General features: G+C 32.6%; 6 protein-coding genes across 6 annotated transcripts; 3 read left to right on the top strand and 3 right to left on the bottom strand.

Annotated features, from left to right (window-relative positions):
• Positions 1–333: 333 nt before the first annotated feature.
• Positions 334–23,421, bottom strand: LOC114804421 (calphotin-like). The gene is made up of 7 exons (XM_029042733.2): positions 23,266–23,421; positions 22,904–23,201; positions 15,450–15,571; positions 15,085–15,381; positions 7,401–7,732; positions 865–955; positions 334–750 (listed from the first exon to the last, which is right to left on the bottom strand). The coding sequence occupies exons 1-7, from the start codon at positions 23,269–23,271 to the stop codon at positions 427–429; spliced, it is 1,470 nt and encodes a 489-aa protein (XP_028898566.2). The 5' UTR covers positions 23,272–23,421; the 3' UTR covers positions 334–426.
• Positions 4,288–4,831, top strand: LOC105216017 (pupal cuticle protein C1B-like). Its single transcript, XM_011190264.3, has 2 exons — positions 4,288–4,444; positions 4,509–4,831. The coding sequence occupies exons 1-2, from the start codon at positions 4,439–4,441 to the stop codon at positions 4,749–4,751; spliced, it is 249 nt and encodes an 82-aa protein (XP_011188566.1). The 5' UTR covers positions 4,288–4,438; the 3' UTR covers positions 4,752–4,831.
• LOC105216018 (cuticle protein 12.5-like) lies at positions 7,309–7,946 on the bottom strand. The gene is made up of 2 exons (XM_011190265.3): positions 7,828–7,946; positions 7,309–7,732 (listed from the first exon to the last, which is right to left on the bottom strand). The coding sequence occupies exons 1-2, from the start codon at positions 7,831–7,833 to the stop codon at positions 7,397–7,399; spliced, it is 342 nt and encodes a 113-aa protein (XP_011188567.1). The 5' UTR covers positions 7,834–7,946; the 3' UTR covers positions 7,309–7,396.
• Positions 9,736–10,256, top strand: LOC105216029 (larval/pupal cuticle protein H1C-like). The gene is made up of 2 exons (XM_029042732.2): positions 9,736–9,808; positions 9,874–10,256. Exons 1-2 carry the CDS (start codon positions 9,803–9,805, stop codon positions 10,171–10,173), a joined length of 306 nt encoding a protein of 101 aa, XP_028898565.1. The 5' UTR covers positions 9,736–9,802; the 3' UTR covers positions 10,174–10,256.
• LOC105216019 (cuticle protein 16.5-like) lies at positions 11,198–13,077 on the top strand. Its single transcript, XM_011190266.3, has 2 exons — positions 11,198–12,666; positions 12,733–13,077. Exons 1-2 carry the CDS (start codon positions 12,661–12,663, stop codon positions 13,030–13,032), a joined length of 306 nt encoding a protein of 101 aa, XP_011188568.1. The 5' UTR covers positions 11,198–12,660; the 3' UTR covers positions 13,033–13,077.
• On the bottom strand, positions 19,098–19,701 carry LOC114804420 (vitelline membrane protein Vm26Ab-like). Its single transcript, XM_029042731.2, has 2 exons — positions 19,553–19,701; positions 19,098–19,486 (listed from the first exon to the last, which is right to left on the bottom strand). Exons 1-2 carry the CDS (start codon positions 19,556–19,558, stop codon positions 19,187–19,189), a joined length of 306 nt encoding a protein of 101 aa, XP_028898564.2. The 5' UTR covers positions 19,559–19,701; the 3' UTR covers positions 19,098–19,186.
• Positions 23,422–24,115: the final 694 nt, after the last annotated feature.

A 24,115-nucleotide genomic window follows, 5' to 3' on the forward strand; every position in this document is an offset into this window, starting at 1 on the left:
ACCTTTTTTAATTACATTTTTTATGTTTCTAAATCCGAAATGTTGATAGATGCCATGTATGTATTCTTATATTATTGGTCTGTTGTTCAAATCAGTATTTGTTTTAATTTTTGGTAAAAATTCTGACAATTAAAAACCATCTGACCTGGTTTCAGTATAAACCAAGAAAAACCCAAGATTATTATCATAAGGTTAAATATAGCATATTAACTTGAATTCCAGTTCATATTAGCTTCAGATGTTCTTATTAGCTAAAAATATTAAAGAAATAAATTCATCAAGTACTCTATCACTTATCTCTCTAAAACTAATCGCTAAATAAAAGAAAATAAATTTACATTTTCAACAAATAATTTTTTATTTTACACGTATATACAGGTTCTTCAACTGATCCTCAAGAATTTTTAAATTATTACTAATAAAAATTTACTTCTTCAAGAGAGTAGAAACGATTGGAGCTGAGTAGGCGACGGGAGCAATAGGTGCAACAGCGGCAACACGAGCAATTGGTGCGACTGCAGCTACACGAGCGACGGGAGCTACAGCGGGAACATGGGCAACTGAAGCGCTGTACACAGCTGGAGCAGCAAGGTGTGAGTAGGTGGCAACGGCAGGCGCAGCATAAGCACTGTAGGCATAAGGAGAGGCGGCATAGGTGGCAACTGTGGGCACAGCGGAGTAAGCCAATGGTGCGACGATACCGGGGTTAGCCTGAGCGACGGCGAAGATTAGAGCCAAGCAGATGAGGAACTGGAAGTAGATCAAGGCAGAAAGAAAGGTAAGTACACTTGAATATATATTATATTTTCTTTATATAAAATCACTGATATTTTAAATATTTTTGAGTATATCCTTGCCACTTACTTTCATTTTTGATTTTTTATTTTTTTTGTTGTTTGTTGTTTGCTTAACGACAAATGTCTGTAAAATGATATTGATTAGCGCAACTCCAACACTATTTATAGTTGAGAATTTTTGATGTATATCAATCTGGGCAATAACCACCTACGCAACGATATGGCTGTGTAATTGACGTTTGTCCAAAACCAGCAAATATCTCAAAGAATTATGTAGAACAATTAAGACCGTACTTTATAAACCGGTAGACGTAAAAGCCCATTTGTTTATTTTTATTTCCTGCTTCTGTACTTACGTGTGTCAAAGGCATTTGCGTAGACCTGTTTAAGTGCTTGTTGTTATACATATTTCAATTTGAGCTTTATTGAATTTTGAATTATCACTGTCACCATTTTGCGCCATCAAACCATTCAACGCCAGAAATGACAATTTACGTTAATTATCGTTCCATTATTTACCAATTTTCATACCATTGCATATTTCGTTTGATACATACTTACACTTGAACCACACTTCCGGAACTAGAAATTTTAAATTCTTTATATAACTACCTTTATATGACTAATTATAGAGCCATTGCATTAGTGTGTATTCATAAATCTGTGATTAGGTCCGAAGAATTGCAAGCATTTTGGATTCTACGGCTTATTACATTACAAGCTAATTAGAAAAATTGTCACGTTAAAAAATTTTAAATATTCAGTTGTAATATTTAATATTATTACTGAATTTTCATTCAAGAAATATTTTCTATATTTCATTGGTAAAAATGTTTTTAAAAATCCAAAAATTGTTTATGGTTCAGATGCATCACCGATGTTATAGTCTCTTGTGAAACATATCATATAGCCCTTTTACACAGGAGTTGACTTTTTACAATAATCAGTTGTAAATATAGATTATTTTAAATATTTAAAAAAAAATCAATTATTTGCATACATAATTTAAATATATGTATGTATATCCTTGAAAAAAATCCACATATTTTTCCTAATTCAATGGTGTATAAAATTTGTCCGCCAAGCTTATATGACAGTTGCTATAAGATGTCTTGTATTTTTCGATATATAAAATTTGGTTTTTGAAGTAAATTATGATTTTGGATTTTTTTGAACGAAGCAAAAAAAAAAAAATATTGAAATTAGAATTTTTATAGAATTTTAACAAAAAAACTCACTTTTTTAATTTTTAATTAATAAAAATAAAAAAATCGAGGGTTCATTAACTAGACAAAAAACATTAATATTTTGAAACGAACTTAACCCCTTAAGAAATATTTTATATAATTTAATCTTTAAAATAAATTTTAAATTGTCTAATTTAATACAAATGCATTCATAATTTTAGTATTAAATGTGTAGACTGCCTAATGTGTGCACGATCATAAATTTATATTTCCACCTACACCTTAATAATTTACTTACTCCCCTCATCATATAAAAAACAAACAACATTTTATTTAGTTAACCTATTCAACTCAGCAGAGAAAAAACAAACAACACCTTATTCAACATGAAACTGCGTGATTTGATTTACAACAAGGATCGTGGTTAATCGTATCAATGCAGGTGGAGCCGAGTGAAAAATCCATGCATTTGGTGTAATATGAGAAAATTAATTAATTAAAGTGAAAAATAACTGAAAAGAAGTGTGCATAAAGTAAAATAAAATAGTAATATACAGTGATAATTGTTGAAGAAATTAATGCATACAAAATATTCACATAATTGTAAAATAATCACCTCATTTATGCATATGGGGAAGTTCATGTGAGATCTTCTTCACATTTTCATTTGCTCACCTCAGCATGCAAATCAATAAGCAGTGCTTTCACCTCATTTGTACATATGGGGGAGTTCAGTTGTGTTCTAGTTCACATTTTCATTTGCTCACCTCAGCATGCATTTAACAACATGATTTGATAAACAGCAAAGGCTCCAGTTATTCGTGGCAATTGATGGTAAATTAGTGGTGCCAAGTGAAAAATCAATACATTCGGTGTGGTATGAGAAAATCGTTATTTAAAGTGAAAAAACAGAAAAGAAGTGTGCATAAAATAAAACAGTAAATTGAGAGTGGGAGTTCATGTGTGATCATATTTTCATTTGCTCACCTCAGCATGGAAATATAAGAAGTGCTTTTACCACATTTGTTCATATGGGGGAGTTCATATGTCCTCCTGTTCATATCTTCATTTGGTCACCTCAGCATGCAAATACAATAAGCAGTGCTTTCACCTCATTTGTGCATATGGGGGAGTAGAGTTGTGTTCTAGTTCAGATTTTCATTTGCTCACCTCATTTCTGCATATGGGGAAGTTCATGTGTGACCTTGCTCACCTCAGCATGCAAATACAATAAGCATTGCTTCGTTCAGCATGCACACACATGATTTGATAAACAGCAAAGGCTACAGTTATTCGTGTCAATTGAAGAAAAACAACATGTGGACAATGCATTAAAAAATTGAAATTATTGTTATTACTTCAGAAAAACATTTAACGACCGGTGTAAAGTAAAAAATAATGCAAATATGATACAAAATAATGAAATAGTTTATAGTTTTAAATTGAAAGTGTGCAAATAATGCGAGTGAATAAGAATTTAGAAAAATAGTGTTGTGCAGAATAACAAAATTGTTTTAAGTGAACATAAAATGAAAGTTCGTGAATATTAAACCAAAAAGATGAAGTGAAGAAGAATGTGAATAAAATGATAAAAATAAAAAAAATGATGCAGATTTAAGCAAGCAAGAGAAGAAACAACAAATCGTATTAATATGAGTATGAAAGCAGCGGATAAATGAAAAATAGGTGAGTCTGGAGATTTTATGTTCGTATTTACACATGCGTTTATGTTTTTATATTAATTATATTGTTATAATAAGCTTACATAATTGACCATGTTTTTTAGATGCTGATACGCCTGCTGTAAAAATGTTATGGTGTTATAAGCGTGCCCATATTTTAAGGCTATAATTCCATTTTACAAAAACATGTCAGAGAGTACAGTAAAGCGGTAAGTGTTGAATTTTAATGGAAATTTAGAGCATTTTATGATGAATATGTGGGTTCAATTGTATGTTGTCTTAATAAAATTATATAAATATTATAAATTGCGATTGTGTAAAATGTTCAGTGACACCCGAACATGGTCCTACCTCTCTTGTTATTCTTAATATACTTTAAAATGTTCTGTTAAAAAAGTAAATCGCGTTAATGCACATCAACGGCGTTTAATATCTTCTACAATGTGTATATACATACATACAAACATACATATACTACATATTATAGATATCAACAGCAAAGTATAATACTTGTTTATAGTTTAAATTAAATTGTTAAAGCCATGACAAAGCATTTATCAATAACTATAGATGCAATGTATGTATTGTATGCAATACATATGTATGTATGTATATAAATTCTTCAGTGACCACAATTAAAGTTTGGCGCACGGAAGAATGCATTTTTTTTAATTTTAAACAGTGACAAATTTTGCTATAAATTGCAAGCTACCACCTTCAGTTGACATCAGTTCAATATCAATTGTGAACCTAACAAACCAAATTCAACAAAATGAAAGTAAGTATGAAATATTATTCTCGGATTTGAAGAAAATATTTAATTATTCTACTTTATCTTACAGTTCCTCATCTGCTTGGCTCTGCTCTTCGCCGTCGCTCAGGCTAATCCTGGCATCGTTGCACCATTGACATACTCGGCTGTTCCTCGAGTGGCCACCTATGCCGTCTCTCCATACACCGCTTACCCTGCTTATGCCGCTCCTGCTGTACGCGTTTACAGCGCTCCAGTTGCTCGTGTCGCTGCCGTAGCTCCTGCCGTAAGAGTCGCCTATAGCGCCCCAGTCGTTTCCACACTCTTGAAATAATTGTTTTGTTATATTACTGAAATTGCATTGTTAATGGACCGAAATTATGTAAATAAATTTAGATTTTTAAAGCATATTAATTACTTTATGGTTTTATTTTCGTGTAATAGATCGTTCGATAAGGTTTACAACCATATAAGCATATACATACATATTCACTTTAGTGGCGGTAAATTAACTCAGATTTTTTTTCGAAACGTTTATAAACAATAATAACAATTACATTTTGTTCCGTAATATTTTGTGATATGTAAAGATTTTCTGTTGAAATTGATTCCACATTCTCCCTACTTAGTTAATATGATGTCTTATCTATGTATTTTATCCGGAAACATTTATACATATTTAAAGACATCTTTAAAACTTTTATTGCATTTGATCCATCTCTCAACCAAGCAAAGAATAATTCGCATAGTATGAACGTACCCTGGAGAAATCTATTCAAACTTTGTTATTGGCAGTTAATGATTTATGGTTTCTCAGTGATCTTAAAAGTATAAAATGAGCAACTTTTAGAGGATCGTGAGAGATAATGGCACCGACCTCAGCATTCCGATTTAATACGAAAGTTTGATATAATTTTGAATGGGCTCCAAAGCAGGATTTTTAAAGTTCTATAATTTTAGTCTTAATTTCTTCAACACTGGCTACCAGGGTCCTACCTATTCATATTAAAACACTCTTAATACATTTTTAGAATATGAAAATTATATTTATTTGGATCGAACATTATATTTATATGTACCAACGATAATTATTATTAATGTGTTTTTAATGATTATTTCTTATGCATTGTTGTTATAATTTTGTCTCTCATACCCAAATCCATGACTAATTGTTACTTATTTTTGATTGATCATCCTTAAACTGAATTGGCTACTATAACCTTAAATAAAGTGCTTATGATTTTTGTCATTATTTTATTTTAACATTAAGAATATCTTACCACTATTAATTTTATATATATTTTTATGTGACTACATATACATACGGATATAATATTGGAAAATTAACCAATATACCAACCTACCAACACAAACACATTCGTCGAGGGAGGAAATAGAGGTAAGTCATTTTAATGTACTGTCTTTTCTAATCAATTATTTTAATTGTCTTAAATTTATAAATGTTTTATTATATCGCTCATTTACTTGAATAGTGTCACAACTCAAAAAAGTCGATTTTTCAGGAGAGCGATTTAAAGTTTTCAATTGTCTCTTATTTAGCAAACATAGAAAAATTCCATAAGTTTATTAACAATTCTAGTGGCGTATAGTATATTAAATACCATGTTGAGCATAAATCGACCAAATAGAGTGTACTAATTCTTTTTCTTGGGCATCAACGTGACCCATTTTGAATTGTGTCCTTATTTGTGAAAAAAATAAAAATAAATCAATATGAAACATTTAATTGCTTTTCACCCATACCGTTGTAATACAAAATATGTCGATCTTTCTGAAAGGAAAACGAAATTCACTATATGACAATATGTGTTGTAACACAAAAAAATAAAATTTCGGAAAAAAATCCATGCCTAATTCTGGCACAACTGAGAAGTGTCGTTATTGTAGTTAAAAAATACTGCAACATAACAAGTTTAATAACGGCACATTCTTATATCACGGTTTATTTTTCTACGCATCGGAATGAAATTTTTATACAATATGCACATTTCTGCATACTCAACTCAAAAATCGTGTTTTTGAGTTGTGACACTATTCAAGTAAATGAGCGATATATTTAAAACTGAAATTTTAATTTTAATAATATTTTACTTTGAACGATTATCAAAGAAACATCATCAAGCAATTAAATGCATTTTTAACTAAATCCATTATAAAGGATATTAGGGATGCAGACCGTTTGGTTAACTTTTTGCATAATGTTATTCGGTTTTAATGTTAATGCACTCATATACTAGCATATGTTAAACAGTTAACTTTAAAATAGATTCGAATATTAATTAATGAAACTAAGTGAACATTTGATCTATGAAATGTATTCATTTGATATTAGAATGGGTGTCAAGGGTGTGCTTCCAAAATCGAATTATTTAAATTTGTTTTAAATTATTATTAATTACAGGATATGGTTAGTAGATATAATATAATCTATATCTTTCTCTTAATTCCATTGGGTATAAAAACTGTCGGCCATCCTTATATGACAGATGCTATGAAGGGTCAAAGTTAGATCTAAAAATATAATTTTTTTAACATCGAAAGAAACTGGGTCCTTAAAACATCTGTTATGTAGATCAATATTTTGGATTTTTTAGAAGCTATATCCTGTAATTAATAATATTTTTTTAATCCTTTTTTTGACATTTGAAACCAAATATTTTGATTTTGGTGACTAATTTTCAAAATCGAAGAATACACATTTTTTAATTAGGACTAATTTCCCGGTAAAAATTAGTGTGGTCCAATACCCAGCCGAGTGTTGTACAGTGTAATATGTGAGGTGATTTTAGTGAAAATTATAGTGTAACCTGGAAGAGAAAATATTATTCGGTCAAAAAAAAAAATCTGCAAAATCTAAAGGAAATAAAACCAAATCTTATAATTTTCTACAATCGCTTCATCATTTATTGCAACAATATCCTTTACAATGCACATTCATCAACTAAGGACCACAGCTGTTTACTTCTTCTTCAACAAGGTGGACACCAAGGGAGCGGAGTAGGTGACTGGAGCCACTGGGGCGACTGAAGCTACGGATGCAACTGGTGCACTGTACACAGCAGGAGCAGCAACATGGGAGTAAGTGGCCACAGCTGGGGCAGAGTAGGCGGCATGTGAGTAGGTGGCCACGGCGGGAGCGGCATAGGTGGAGTAAGCGGCATAAGGAGAGGCAGCATAAGGAGCGGCGGCGTAGGTGGCATAGGCGGGCACAGCAGCGGCGGAGTAAGTCAAAGGAGCCACCAAACCGGGATTGGCCTGAGCGACGGCGAAGAGGAGTGCGAAGCAGATGAGGAACTGTGAAAAAGAAAGAAAATTAATTAGAAATTGCTTACAATACTATTTCAAATCTATTGAAATAATTTCACAGAATGCTTGTAGCGTACACTTACTTTCATTTTGTGATTGGTTTGTAGTTAATTGACTGCTGTGAGTTAACTGATAGCAAATACCATTCTGTGAGCATAATTTATAGCAAAATTTTGCCACGACAGAACCTAAATTGTTTTTGGTTCGTGTATGGTAGTAAATAAGAGCACACGCCTACAATATTCGGCCACCTTAAGCTGTGAATTGCAAGTACATTCAGTACATAAGAGGGTGTGTGTAAGCTTAAAGCAATCGTAGTGGCTATAATATTAAATTCACATATGTATGTATGTATATGTGTGTTCATTAACTTTTGCTTGCTAGAATTTGAGAATTTGTCATAAGCTAACCGGTTTCAATTATTGTAATACTTTTTTCCTACAAAACTTTCATATAGAGATCTTTTATACAAAAGTTCAATTTAAAGTTATGTTGTTACATTTTTCACGCTGTCATTATTAGATCTTGATGCCTTGATGATACGACAAATTGATTGCCTATTTATATTTGTATGTGATGTGATCGCAATAATGCCCAAAAATAAATAGTTTACTTCTGCAAATTCAAATTCAAAGCAAAAACAATTAATGTCGTCATAATACTCGACTGTACTGTCTTAGCAATGGTACATCATTACATTTCATATTTTTTTGATTTTGATTTATTTTTTGCCCTATAACGTGTTGACAAATAACATTTTCGGTTTTCCCGGTGAGACTATAAATACAAAAAAAATCGGATGTTCAAAGAAAGTCTGCACCAAAAATGTTAAGAAATATTTTCTTGAATAGGTTTCGTTGAATAAAGAATATATATATATGTAAATAAGATTGACTTGTAAAAGTTGTTTTATAGTAGGATTAAGTCACTTATGTCAATTAAACCGCAGAGTACAGAAAGCAATGTCAAACCGCGGATAATTTTACATTCAGCACTATATCAGTTATAGAAGAAAACAGTATTTCCTAAATAATTTGCACACTTTTGTGTTCATACTGGACACTTCCAATGATTTTAGCTTCTGTACCACTATGGACCTTTTCTTTCTGGATTAGCCTGTAATAATCAAATTCAAATCAACTAGAAAGTCTTCTTCATTTTCATATCATAGCTGCAATCTCCCAAGAGAGAGATGAGTTATTGATTTTTTAGCTTTTCAACCACCATAGAAATGCCAATGTTAAGACTATTCCTAAGCTATTTAGGACACTCAAAATTTTCTGTAGCCTTATGGGTCCTGTATATGTATGTATATCCGGTAGTTCGAGAAAGAATACACTGGCTGAGCTCGAAAATAAATAAACTTTTCAATATCTAACTTCCGATTTCCCTTTCGAAGAGAATTACGTCTGGAAGAATATTTCGAAACTTGAAGACTGAACCTCGAAATGCCAGGTCTTAAATTAATTTTAAGCAGCGAACAAGAAAATATCGCATGTTTTCTCAAGTCGTGTCGAGGCTGATTTCATCATAAAGTTTATTAAACCATTTACTTGACAAACTTAACTATAGTTTGAAAAAAGTAATTATTATTTTATTAAAAATTATAATCACTCTAAAACAAAAAAAGGTGTTGAAATATTTGAAAATGCATTATAATGATTACAAAATTTCATAGGCTCGTTCATTACAAAAGTTTTTCCTTTATACATTATTGAAATTATAAAAAACGCTGTTGACGTCCACACAATGTGTTACAATTTTTTTTATATACCATTAACAATTCGAAACCATGAGTGTGCAAGTAAGAAGTCGACACAAAAAACAACTATTATGTATCAATTTTATTATGGTTGATAATTGAAAAGCGAGTATACAAACCAAACAACACAAACACACTCCTTATTCACAATGTTTTGAAAAATGTTTGAACTAAGCTATAAGTGACAAGTGTCAATTGAACTTCTTGTACTGCAAACGAGATTTTGCTCATTCTGAGCTGTGACTGTCATTAGTTCAGTATCAACTGTTAACAAAGCACAAACCAACCACAACAAAATGAAAGTAAGTAATTCATAAATCCTTCGATTGTATGTATAAATATCTAACTCCTTTTAATTTTTTTACAGTTCCTCATCTGCTTGGCTCTCATCTTCGCCGTCGCCCAGGCTAACCCCGGTATCGTGGCCCCATTAGCTTACTCCGCTGTGCCCAGCGTTGCCACCTATGCTGCCTCTCCTTATGCCTACAGTGCTTATGCTGCGCCTGCCGTCGCCACCTACTCTCATGCCGCTTACTCCGCCCCAGCTGTGGCCACTTACTCTCACCTCGCTGCTCCTGCTGTGTACAGCGCTCCAGTTGCTCGTGTCGCCGCTGTGGCTCCTGTTGCCTACTCTGCTCCAGTCGTCTCCACTTTATTGAAGAAATAGATAACAAGCTCTGTTGGCTTTTTTATAAAAAATGATTTTCGTTGATGGACCTATGAATAAATATTGATTGAATTTAAAATTTATATATTCGTATATTTTTTATGTTCGCGTGCGAAAAAGATCTCTTTTCATATAGTCGTATCTATGATCTGTTAGTGGTTTTGACAATTTTGTGTGAAAATGTTTTCATTTCTGCGTACGAAGTCGGGGATTATAATATTTTTGCATTTGTGGTATGGGTTTTCCTTATTAAGGAAAGGTTAAGTTCGGGTGCAAACGTACATTTTATACTCTCGTAATTTATTGATATAGTTTTATTAAGAAAACACACAATTTGACCTGTATATTCGGCATAAAGTCCAATAGAATAACGAAAATCTTCATATATAGTATATATATATGAGAAAATTCCTGAACCGATTTAACCCATTTTCACCATCAAGGTACACTATATCCAAGACTATATCGTCACTTAATTTTGCTCACATATTTACCAATATATGTATGCGCAATAAACTCCACCGTATTTTGGAAAATCTTATAATTAGGTATTTGGGAGCTAGGGGAAGTTATGACCCGATTTAATCCATTTTTGATACATAAACAGACTATTAGAAGAAAAAGATTCCCTCTGAATCTATGTATGTGATTGTCGTCGTATAACTCGTACAGCTCATCGTTCCATCGTCTGCGGTATTCGCCGTTGCCAATGTTCTGAGGTCCATAAATTTTGCGCAAAATTTTCCTCTCGAAAACTCCTAGTGTCGTCTCATCTGATGTTGACATCGTCCAAGCTTCTGCACCATAAAGCAGGACGGGAATGATAAGCGACTTGTAGAGTTTGATTTTGGTTCGTCGAGAGAGGACTTTACTGTTCAATTGCCTACTCAGTCCAAAGTAGCACCTGTTGGCAAGAGTGATTCTGCGTTAGATTTCGAGGCTGACATTGTTGGTGTTATTGATACTGGTTCCCAGGTATACGAACTTATCTACAACTTCGAAGTTATGACTGTCAACAGCGACGTGGGAGCCAAGACGCGAGTGCTCCGACTGTTTGCTTGATGACAGGAGATATTTCGCCTTGTCCTCATTCACCTCCAGACCCATTCGCTTCGCCTCCTTATCCATGCGGGAATAAGCAGAACAAACGGCGCGGTTGTTGCTTCCGATGATATCAATATCATCGGCGTACGCCAGCAGCTGTACCTCTGAATAAATAAATAAAATATCTGATAGATATCCGTGTCATCAGGGTGTAAAGAAAGTATTATGTACCGAATTTAATTGAAATCGGTCGAGTAGTTTCTAAGATATGGTTTTTGACCCATAAGTGGGCGAAAAAAAATCTGAATGCAGTTCTCATCTGCCATTTATTCTGTAAAATTTAGTGTTTCTGATGTTTTCCGTTAGTGAGTTAACGCACTTTTAGTAATTTTCAACCTAACCTTTGTATGGGAGGTGGGCGTGGTTATATGATTTCGACTATTTTTATGTTGTATAATAGGGTAAGTAAGGGAAGTGACTGCAGAAAGTTTGGTTTATATACTTTTATTGGTTTGCGAGATATATATATAAATCTTATTTGAGGGCGGGGCCACACCCACTTTCTCAAAAAATTTACACCTAAATATGCCCCTCCCTAATGTGATCCTCAAATTTTACTGTCATAAGTTTATTTATGGCTTAGTTATGAAACTTTATAGGTTTTTGGTTTTCCCCATTTTGTGAGCGCGGCAGTGGCCCGATTTCGCCCATTTTCATACCAACCTCCTCAGGGTGCCAAGGAATATGTGTTCCCAGTTGCATTAAGATATCTCATTTTTTACTCAAATTATCACTTGCCCGAACAGACGGACAAACAGATGGAAGGACAGACATCCGGATTTCGAATCCACTCGTCATCCTGATCATTTATATATGTATGTATAACCCCATATCTAACTCTTTCATTTCTGGGTGATACAAACAACCGTTATATGAACAAAACTATTATTATTAGTATAAAATGTAATTACTGTTTTATTGAAAATCATAATCACTCCAAAACGAAAAAGTGTTGACAGTTTTCCCATTAAACATTATTGAAAACATAAAAAACGCTGTTTACGTTCAAACAATGTATGTACATATATATGTATGCTACAATTCTTCTATATACACTTCTTATATATACAATTCAAAAACATGAGTGTGCAAGTAAGAAGTAGCCAAAACAAACCTATTATGTATCAATTTTATTATGGTATACAAAGAACAAACTATCAAAAAACACAAACACATATGTACACAATTCACAACGCTTAGAAAAATGTTTGAACTAAGCTATAAGTGACAAGTGACAATTGAACTACTTGTACTGCAAACGAGATTTACATATTTCCTTATAATTCTCAGCAGCCAAAATTTACTATAAATTGCTCATTCTGAGCTGTGAATGTCATTAGTTCAGTATCAAGTGTTAACAAAGCACAAACCAACCACAACAAAATGAATGTAAGTAATTCATAAATCCTTCGAATATTTGGATGCATATCTATAACTGCTTTTAATTTTTTACAGTTCCTCATCTGCTTGGCTCTCATCTTCGCCGTCGCTCAGGCTAACCCCGGTATCGTGGCCCCATTGGCTTACTCCGCTCTGCCCGGCGTTGCCACCTATGCCGCCTCTCCTTATGCCTACAGTGGTTATGCCGCGCCTGCCGTCGCCACCTACTCTCATACCGCTTACTCCGCACCAGCTGTGGCCACTTACTCTCACATCGCTGCTCCAGCTGTGTACAGCGCTCCAGTTCCCCGTGTCGCCGCTGTGGCTCCTGTTGCCTACTCTGCTCCAGTCGTCTCCACTTTGTTGAAGAAATAGATAACAAGCTTTATTGGCTTTTTTATAAAAAAAATGATTTTCGTTGATTGAATTTAAAATTTATATATAACCGTATTTTTTATGTTCGCGTGGGAAAAAAACTCTTTTTTATATACTCGTATCTATGATCTGTTAGTTGTTTCGACAATTTTTTTGTGAAAATTTTTAAATTTCTGCATTCGGCATATACTGCATAATTCTGTGGCGTCTTAATTTATTTTTATGACGAAGTCCGGGTTTATAATAGTTTGTGGTCTAGTTTTTCCTTATTAAAAAAAATTAAGAAAAATCTTTATTTATCGCAAGTAACTTTAATCTGTAAAAATTAGTTTAAAAGTAACTAAAACCAAATAAAAAACCTTATGTTAAAGACAGAATACCTTATATAGAATATACATAAATATATAGTGTTATTTCACACAATAATTAAATAAAGATTTAGAGCTTAAGGGCTATACCAGTGTCACATTTTCAAATAATCGATTTTTATATTTTTTGCTTATTCGAAAGTTTATACTTTCAAAAATATCCTGTGAAAGCGGAAATATCGTATCTTGAATAGTTTATGAATGGTAGCGTTTTAAAGAGCGACCGCCCGCAGGTATAAGCAGCTATAGTGGAAACTTAAAACGGGTTTTTCTCGAAACGACATTTCTCAAAATTGCTGGCATCTTAACTCAACGAGAAATTGATCGATCGACTGACTATTCTTGAATATATTTACTATACAATGACCTACGATCTTTTTGATTGGTTGAAATTGGCATTTAAAACAAGACCATTTTTTACTTAAAAAAACGATTTTTTTTCCAGAACTTCGCCATTTTGTCAATTTTTGATATTTTTCAAAAATCATAGGTCATTGTATAGGAAATATGTTTAACTTTAAACCTTTTTTGAATTTTTTTTGATTCAGCACTCATTCGGCCGGCATCATGTCAGCAGTTGGGTAACTTTTTTTTGGCACCTCCGAAGATAGCATATAACTCCGTTATTTTTCAATGTTTTTGTAAGAAAAAAATGAAATATAGCTGAACATATACCTTATTATGTGTAAAAAACTTCGAACACATCGATCGAGTACTTTCTTAAAAAAAATCACGAAAAGCGCATAATTTTTCATAGGTTACACAGGTATAGCCCCTTAAAGTTTCGTTAAAAAAATACAGCCTATTCTTGTTAACAGAAAAAACTTTAATACTTAGTTCAACTTTTGTATTTCCTAAAAATAAACATTTAGGATTTAGTTTTTGAATAAGAATATTAAAAAAATCTGTCATAGTGACGACAATTCCGGCGTGCATCCGCGTTTTTTTTTTTAGTTTTAATAGAAAAAATTTTTCTTGAATATTTTATCTCAAAGAACTGTCTAAAATTTAGTAGTTTTCGAGAAAGCCGGTTGAAATCACAGTTTTGAGAAAAACGCGTGTAAAAACGTAATTTTGTGAGTGACAATACCAGCTAACCTGGAACGCGCAACTTCTTCAAAACTATCACTCGGATCGACTTAAAATTCTAGGACAACATTCTAGAGCAGTTGTTGAATTTAATAAGGCAATAGAAGACCTCTTGCATCTCGAAATATATATAATTCCAGTATAGTGAAAATCCAAATATACACAATACACGTTTACAAATCGTAGAGGTAGTAGTTTGGACTTTGTTCTTAATGTCATCTACATACAGCAAAATTTTACAATAGTTTTTCGATCAAACATGTAACATGATAAATTCTTGATATTGATATTATTATTCTGTTAGGACTTTAAGAATCGACCTAAACGCCAAACCCTCCAGAATCAACATAAGACTGATATTCAGTGCTGGAGGTATAATATACATTGTGGAATAATTATGTCTTTAGCTTACTCATTTCTAATGTAAAAAATGAGATCCTAGTTGATCCTAGATGCTATATGAAATGAGTATTTTCCCACGCAGATATAAATAATATAGGAACATATGTATAAATTTAAAATTTAATCAACATTTATTCATCGGTCCATCAACGAAAATCATTTTTTATAAAAATGCCAAAAAGCTTGTTATCTATTTCTTCAACAAAGTGGAGACGACTGGAGCTGAGTAGGCAACGGGAGCCACAGCGGCGACACGAGCAACTGGAGCGCTGTACACAGCTGGAGCAGCGAGGTGAGAGTAAGTGGCCACAGCTGGGGCAGAGTAAGCGGCATGGGAGTAGGTGGCGACGGCAGGCGCCGCATAAGCGCTGTAGGCATAAGGGGAGGCGGCATAGGTGGCAACGCTGGGCACAGCGGAGTAAGCCAATGGAGCCACGATACCGGGGTTAGCCTGAGCGACGGCGAAGATGAGAGCCAAGCAGATTAGGAACTGTAAAAAAGTAAAAGGAGTTAGATATACATATATCCATATGCTGGAAGGATATGTTAATTACTTACTTTCATTTGGTTGTGGTTGGTTTGTGCTTTGTTAACAGTTGATACTGAACTAATGACATTCACAACTTCGAATGAGCAATTTATAGTAAATTTTCGCTGCTGAGAATTCTGAGATAATAGATCTTGCAGTACAAGTACTTCAATTGTCAGTTAGCTATAAGTCCAATTATTTGCCAACTGCATATACATATGCTTGTTGTGTGGCTTTGTGTGGTAGCAGGTTTATGTATGCAATCTCGGTTTTCTTTAATCAAGCACAATTAAATTGCTACTGGTTTGCTTGTTGCGGCTACTTCTTACTTGCTTACTCATGCTTTTGAATTATCAAACTATCATTGGTAAACAGAATAATTGAAAAAGAAGTATCTTAGTACCAAATTAACATGTTTGTAATTTATGGAAAACTTTTCCTATTTCAATTGACATATTCCCGCATTAGTCATTAAACATAAGTATTGCTCCTGAAAACCAGGCTCATATGTGATATTTTTTCTTTTAAAATACTAACACTGTATTTATATTTTTTTAGTAAAAAAACCTTACGAGGGCTTCAACAACAAATCTAAATTAATTTACATAAATTAAAGTTATTTAATTCTTACGAAGTATACATTTTTTGCTATTGCTCCTTTATTTAAAAAAAAAATCGAAACCAAAATAATTTATATTATTTTAAATTTAAGGAACTATTCTCTGTTTCGTCTTCAAAAACGGAAAAAGAGAAAAATATAATGAGAAAAATAGAAATGATTCGAAAGAAAAATATCGAGACCTTTTAGTGAAAAGATATTGAGATTTGATTTCTGTCTCTGATAATCATAATTTTGGATACCTCTTTATCAAGATTTTCCCTGAACTCATTAATATTTTTTTCTTATATCGACTATTTTCTATTTCTATTAAATATCTAAATAATATTGTTTTTATTAGCAGCAGACACTCTGAGAGCAATAAAAGATTTTCGTCAGCAATTCACTCCTATGTTAAACCCTTTAAGTTGTCTCGACGGATAAAAAGAAGTCACACACCATATATAGGGAAATAGAAGCAGAGGATCGGCAAAACATTAAAAAAGGGTGAGTACGATTTAAATTATTTTTTTATTATTATTCAAGCAATAATATTTTATATTGATTCAAAATTATTTTGATTAATTTTTTTTATTCAAATTTGAATAATTCGAAAAAACTTAAAATTTTAACTTAAGTATAATGTTCTGAAATTTGAAAAATTTTAATATCGAAAGTTTCTTCAAATAGTGTTGCCATTGCTTCTAAAAAACGTGTTTAATAGAAGATAATTATATGTTATTAATTTTTTTGTTAATTGATAGCCGATAATCCGGTTGCTTGTCTGCCCGTATTTTTTTATAATTAGCCGTTATTGACATGTGAAAATGAATAAGAACAGCACCAGTTTTACTAAAAAAATTACAATATTATTTAAAAATATTTAACTGGCTTTCCTTCAATCTTGTTAAAATTAGTTTCAAATTAGTTTAATACATTTTTTGAATATCTATGGTTGTTTAAATTGGACCCATATCGCTTCGGCACGGAGGAAACTAGGTTTTGTCAGATTAAAACCGGAAATGCGTTCTAGAATTCTGAAAAATTGCCAAGGCTCATTCTTCGTTGAGAACTTTCCTCTCATTATATTTCACTGTATTCCACAAAATTTTCTATGGCCCCTCCACCATAGTGAAATTGTTGACCCTAAACCGCTCTTTTGTACACTTAGCCGTGAGTTTTGGGTCGTTGTCTTAATGAATTATCCGTCTAAGTGTCGTACTATCTTCAGAACACTATCTCATACATTTTTGGCGTATCACAACATAATCGGTTGCCTTTACAGTGCTTTGTAAGCTATGGCATGGGCCTAGACCGTTGTATGAAAATGATCCCCAAACCATATTTTTTCCGCCACCATATTTAGTGGTCTTTATCGTGTACTTAAAGTTTTAAACTAAATTTTTGGGCTTTCTTATGCGATGAATACCTCGTTCAGAACTAAATAACCTTACATTTGTTCTGTCTACGCACATGTCCTTCACCAAACATTAGTGTTTGTTACACGTTCTTTATTGGCAATATATGCATATTTCTTGTGCTTAGGGGCTTAAGATCTTCGGTTGTAAACACCCTGCGAATAGATGATGGGTCAACATCACTATTAAAATTATATTTAATTTGTTTTGAAGAAATAAATTAATTATTCTTATCACAGCAAAATATATTTTTTGACAGGCAATGATATTTTGGGCTTTCTAACCTCTGTAATGGCTTATTCAACTATTGTTTTGGAATCTTAAATTAAATTCGCACTTTTCTGTACAAATTTCAATTTTTTTTAATGTTCTCGAGTTTTCGGATATCACTGCTGATCCTTTCCCATGTTTATTCAATAAAGAAAAGAATCAGGTTCGAATTGATATTGAAACTTCAAGTATTATTCTAACATTATCTTTGAAAATAAACACGTTTTACTAAAAATACTTTCGTTATTATATTGAAACGACAGACTGTCCTTATTAAAACGCACACCCTTGTTGAACAAAAAATAGCTGGTTACGAAATTTGTGCAAAAACTTTACAATTTTCTTTTGGAATTTGTTTTTATAAATATTGAGTGATAAAAAAGGCCCATAGCTGGCAAAAATTTCCATGCTTTAGTACAATTGAAATTTACTTTTTATTCATCGCTGTCCTTATTATTTTTCACATAACTGTGCATATCGCAAAAACTAAATAAGCTATACAAACCCAAACTTACTAAACAGATTTCCCTTGAGCAATATTAGTAGTTTTCATGCTAACTTTTGTATGGGAGTGGGCTGCACTGAGGTTTAAAAAATTAGAAATGGGCGTGGTGTCGTCCACTTTTGGGTCAAAACCATATCTGAAGAACTACTCAACCGATTTCAATGAAATTTGACAGATAATATTTCACTCTCTGATGTTTTCGATGTAAAATGGGCGCTAATTAAAATAAGTCCGTCTGATACATTCACTTTACAATATACATATATTGAAGAACCAATGAAGATAACGGAAGTGTAGCTTCAGCCATTTAAAAATTGTCGAAATCCAACGATACATTTTTAAGACCCCAGATATCGAACATGAAGACCTCAATACCAAGACTTCAAGACTTCTTACCGAATAAAATGGCAAATCATTGAGATCTTCTAATAATGTGTCTCCGCTATCTTATTGTAATAAAATTAAATATGTCAATAAATTGCGGGATTATAAAATGTCCGGTTCGGTTCGTCCTTCCTCTGTTGTTCTATAGAAATCAATAGTTTCAGTATAGTGAAAATCAAAATCTACTGAATTGAAAATCAATGCCTTTTAGTAGTTTGTTCTTAATTTCACAACAGTTCTTCGATCAAATTCTCGATGCATATCGAACTAACTGTCCTGTAACATAATAAAATATTCTAAATCATATCAGGACTTTAAGAACCGGCCTAAACGCCAAATGCTATAGAATTAATGTAAGACAGATATAAGACGACCTGTACCAGTTCGAATATTGCGGAATAAAAATGTCTTCAGCTTACTCATTTCAAATGTATAAAAAGGAGTGAAGGATCTATTAGTTGATCTTAGATACTATATGAAATATAAAAAATACGAATATATATACATTTAAAATTTAATCAACATTTATTCATTATCAACGGTCCATCAACGAAAATTATTTTTTATAAAAAAGCCAACAGAGCTTGTTATCTATTTCTTCAACAAAGTGGAGACGACTGGAGCAGAGTAGGCAACAGGAGCCACAGCGGCGACACGAGCAACTGGAGCGCTGTACACAGCTGGAGAAGCGAGGTGAGAGTAAGTGGCCACAGCTGGAGCTGAGTAAGCGACATGTGAGTAGGTGGCAACGGCAGGCGCGGCATAAGCGCTATAGGCATAAGGAGAGGCGGCATAGGTGGCAACGCTGGGCACAGCGGAGTAAGCCAATGGAGCCACGATACCGGGGTTAGCCTGAGCGACGGCGAAGATGAGAGCCAAGCAGATGAGGAACTGTAAAAAAGTAAAAGCAGTTATAGATATGCATCCAAATATTCGAAGGATTTATGAATTACTTACTTTCATTTTGTTGTGGTTGGTTTGTGCTTTGTTAACACTTGATACTGAACTAATGACATTCACAGCTCAGAATGAGCAATTTATAGTAAATTTTGGCTGCTGAGAATTATAAGGAAATATGTAAATCTCGTTTGCAGTACAAGTAGTTCAATTGTCAATTAGCTATAAGTCCAATTATTTGCCAACTGCATATACATATACTTGTTGTGTGTCTTTGTGTGGTAGCAGGTTTATGTATGCAATCTCGGTTTTCTATAATCAAGCATAAGTAAATTGCTACTCGTTTGCTTGTTGCGGCTACTTCTTACTTGCTTACTCATGCGTTTGAATTATCAAACTATCATTGGTAAACAAAATAATTGAAAAAGAAGTATCTTAGTACCAAATTAAAATGTTTGTAATTTGTGGAAAACTTTTCCTATTTTAATTGCCATATTCCCGCATTAGTCATTAAACATAAGTATTGCTCCTGAAAAGCAGGCTCATATTTAATAATTTTTCTTTTAAAATACTAACACTGTATTTATATTTTTTTAGTATAAAAAACTTACGAGGGCTTCAACAACAAATCTAAATTAATTTACATAAATTAAAGTTATTTAATTCTTACGAAGTATACATTTTTTGCTATTGCTCCTTTATTTAAAAAAAATCGAAACCAAAATAATTTATATTATTTTAAATTTAAGGAACTATTCTCTGTTTCGTCTTCAAAAACGGAAAAAGAGAAAAATATAATGAGAAAAATAGAAATGATTCGAAAGAAAAATATCGAGACCTTTTAGTGAAAAGATATTGGGATTTGATTTCTGTCTCTGATAATCATAATTTTGGATACCTCTTTATCAAGATTTTCCCTGAACTCATTAATATTTTTTTCTTATATCGACTATTTTCTATTTCTATTAAATATCTAAATAATATTGTTTTTATTAGCAGTAGACACTCTGAGAGCAATAAAAGATTTTCGTCAGCAATTCACTCCTATGTTAAACCCTTTAAGTTGTCTCGACGGATAAAAAGAAGTCACACACCATATATAGGGAAATAGAAGCAGAGGATCGGCAAAACATTAAAAAAGGGTGAGTACGATTTAAATTATTTTTTTATTATTATTCAAGCAATAATATTTTATATTGATTCAAAATTATTTTGATTAATTTTTTTTATTCAAATTTGAATAATTCGAAAAAACTTAAAATTTTAACTTAAGTATAATGTTCTGAAATTTGAAAAATTTTAATACCGAAAGTTTCTTCAAATAGTGTTGCCATGCTTCTAAAAAACTTGTTTAATAGAAGATAATTATATGTTATTAAATTAAAGTTTTTGTTAATTGATAGCCGATAATCCGGTTGCTTGTCTGCCCGTATTTTTTTATAATTAGCCGTTATTGACATGTGAAAAAGAACAAGGACAGCACTAGTTTTACTAAAAAAATTACAATAATATGTAAAAATATGAAACTGGCTTTCCTTTAATATTGTTAAAATTAGCTTCACATTAGTTTAATATGTTTTTTGAATATCTATGGTTGTTTAAATTGGATCCATATCGCTTCGGCATGGAGGAAACTAGGTCTTGGCAGATTAAAACCGGAAATGCGTTCCAGAATTCTGAAACTTTGCAAATTTGAAAAAGGCTCATCATTATTCATTTAGAATTTTCCTCTCATTGTATTTCACTGTATTCAACAAAATTTTCTGTGGAATTTAGATCTGGTGGCCACTACATCTATCTGTCTAAGTGCCATATTATCTTCAAAATACTGTCTCATACATTTTGGCGTATCACAAGGTTGCCTTACAGTGCCTTGTAAGCTATGGCATGGCCCTAGACCGTTGTTTGAAAATGATCTCCAAACCATATTTTTTCCGCCACCATATTTAGCGGTCTTTATCGTGTACTTAAAGTTTTAAACTAAATTTTTTGGCTTTCTTATACGATAAATACCTCGTTCAGAACTAAATAACCTTACATTTGTTCTGTCAGCTTAGGAAATCTCTACGCACATGTCCTTCAGCAAACATTAGTGTTTGTTATATGTTCTTTTTTGGCAACATAGGCATATTTCTTGTGCTTAGGGGCTTGAGATCTTCGGTTGTAAACACCCTGCGAATAGATGATGGGTCAACATCATTATTAAAATTATATTTAATTTATTTTGAAGATATAAATTAATTATTCTTATCACAGCAAAATATATTTTTTTGTAAGACAATGATATTTTGGGCTTTCTAACCTCTGTAATGGCTTATTCAACTATTGTTTTGGAATCTTAAATTGAATTCGCTACTTTTCTGTACAAATTTCTGACAATATCTGAGGAACTACTCAACCGATTTCAATGAAATTTGACACATAATATTTCACTCCTTGATGTTATCGATATAAAATAGGCGAAATCCCTTAACAACCACACAATTCTGATGTCCATCGGATACATTCACTTTACAATATATATATACCTCAAGAATCAATGAAGATAACGGCAGTGTATCATCACTCATTTAAAAATTGTCGAAATCGAACGATACATTTTCAAGACCCCAGATATCGAACATGAACAGCTCAATGCCAATGGATAACTTTTTACCGAATATAACTGCAATTCATTGAGATGTTGTAAAGAAATCCAATGGGAATATTTTTCTTCTAATAATGTGTCAATAAATTGCGGGATTATAAAATGTCCGGTTCGGTTCGTCCTTCCTCTGTTGTTCTATATAAATGCATATGCATTAAATATGCAGTCATATCAACGCATTATCCATATTAAACGTTTTTAATAACTTAAACATGTGTACTCACGTGACCGATTTAATTTTTCTAGGACAATATTCTAGAGCAATTGTTGAATTTAATGAGGCAATAGAAGACCTCTTACACGCTCGAAATCAATAGTTTCAGTATAGTGAAAATCAACATATACTCAATACACGTTTAAAAATCGTGGAAGTACCTGTTAGTACTTTGTTTTTAATTTCACAACAATTCTTGATACATATCGAACTCAGTGTCCAGTAACATGATAAAATATTATAAATCATGTTAGGACTTTAAGAACCGGCCTAAACGCCAAACGCTATTGAATTAATATAAGACAGATATAAGATATACCAGTGCTTGAGGTATACTATATATTGCGGAATAATAATGTTTTTAGCTTACTCATTTCTAATGTATAAAAATGAGATCCTAGTTGATCCCAGATACTATACGAAAAGAGTATTTACCCAGGGGAATATAAAAAATACGAATATATATAAATTTAAAATTTAATCAACATTTATTCATCGGTCCATCAACGAAAATCATTTTTTATAAAAAAGCCAACAGAGCTTGTTATCTATTTCTTCAACAAAGTGGAGACGACTGGAGCAGAGTAGGCAACAGGAGCCACAGCGGCGACACGAGCAACTGGAGCGCTGTACACAGCTGGAGCAGCGAGGTGAGAGTAAGTGGCCACAGCTGGTGCGGAGTAAGCGGCATGAGAGTAGGTGGCAACGGCTGGCGCAGCATAAGCACTGTAGGCATAAGGAGAGGCGGCATAAGTGGCAACGCTGGGCACAGCAGAGTAAGCCAATGGAGCCACGATACCGGGGTTAGCCTGAGCGACGGCGAAGATGAGAGCCAAGCAGATGAGGAACTGTAAAAAAGTAAAAGGAGTTAGAGATTCATCCATACAATCGAAGGATTCCTGAATTACTTACTTTCATTTTGTTGTGGTTGGTTTGTGCTTTGTTAACAGTTAATACTGAACTAATGACATTCACAACTTCGAATGAGCAATTTATAGTAAATGTTCGCTGCTGAGAATTCGAAGTTAATAAATCTTGCAGTACAAGTAGTACAATTGTCAATTAGCTATAAGTCCAAATATTTTCCAAAGCGATACTTGCTTCTGTGTTTGTGTGTGGTAGCAAGTTTATGTATGCAAACTCGATTTTCCTAATCAAGCATAATAAAATTGATGCTGGTCGCTTGTTGCGGCTACTTCTTACTTGCTTATTCATGCTTTTGAATTACCAAATTAACATTGGTAAACAGAAGAATTGAAACAGAATAAGTTAAGTAAATCTAAAAATCGTAATATCAAAATTGAATTTTCGTTATTTTTGAACCACTTTTTTATTTTTTATTTAAATTTTTGCTATTTCCTCCCATTAGACATTTAAGTTCTTCTTAAAATCGGGCTAATACTTTGTTTAAAATACTAATTCTATATTTTTATAAAAAAACTTACCAAGAACTTAAAACATTATTCCTATTTATCATCTCCCCTTACTTTATTTACATATAATATTTTTCTACTATGTGAAATTATTTTAAACTGTTTCTATGGAAAAGTTAAACATGGGAATATGGCAACAAATCTTATTTAATTTACATTGAATAATGTTGTTAAATTTTTGAAAATAATACATTTTAAGCTACTGCTGCTTTCTTGAAAAAATTTTAATATAATTTTGAAATATTAAAACTCAAAATTTTATTGGAAACCAAATTGATTTTTATTATTTAAAATTTAAGAAACTCTCTTACGTTTCGTCCTCATAAGAG

This window comes from Zeugodacus cucurbitae, chromosome 5 (assembly GCF_028554725.1).
Source record: "Zeugodacus cucurbitae isolate PBARC_wt_2022May chromosome 5, idZeuCucr1.2, whole genome shotgun sequence".
Lineage (NCBI taxonomy): Eukaryota > Metazoa > Arthropoda > Insecta > Diptera > Tephritidae > Zeugodacus > Zeugodacus cucurbitae.

What these genes read in the sequence shown, in the direction of transcription:
- LOC114804421 (XM_029042733.2), bottom strand. An exon ending in CTCCACTTTGTTGAAGAAAT is followed by an intron (nt 15,572 to 22,903) that starts AGATAACAAGCT and finishes TTGTACTGCAAG; the next exon opens with ATCTATTATCTCAGAATTCT. An exon ending in TCTCCACTTTGTTGAAGAAA is followed by an intron (nt 7,733 to 15,084) that starts TAGATAACAAGC and finishes TCTTTTTCACAG; the next exon opens with TTCCTCATCTGCTTCGCACT.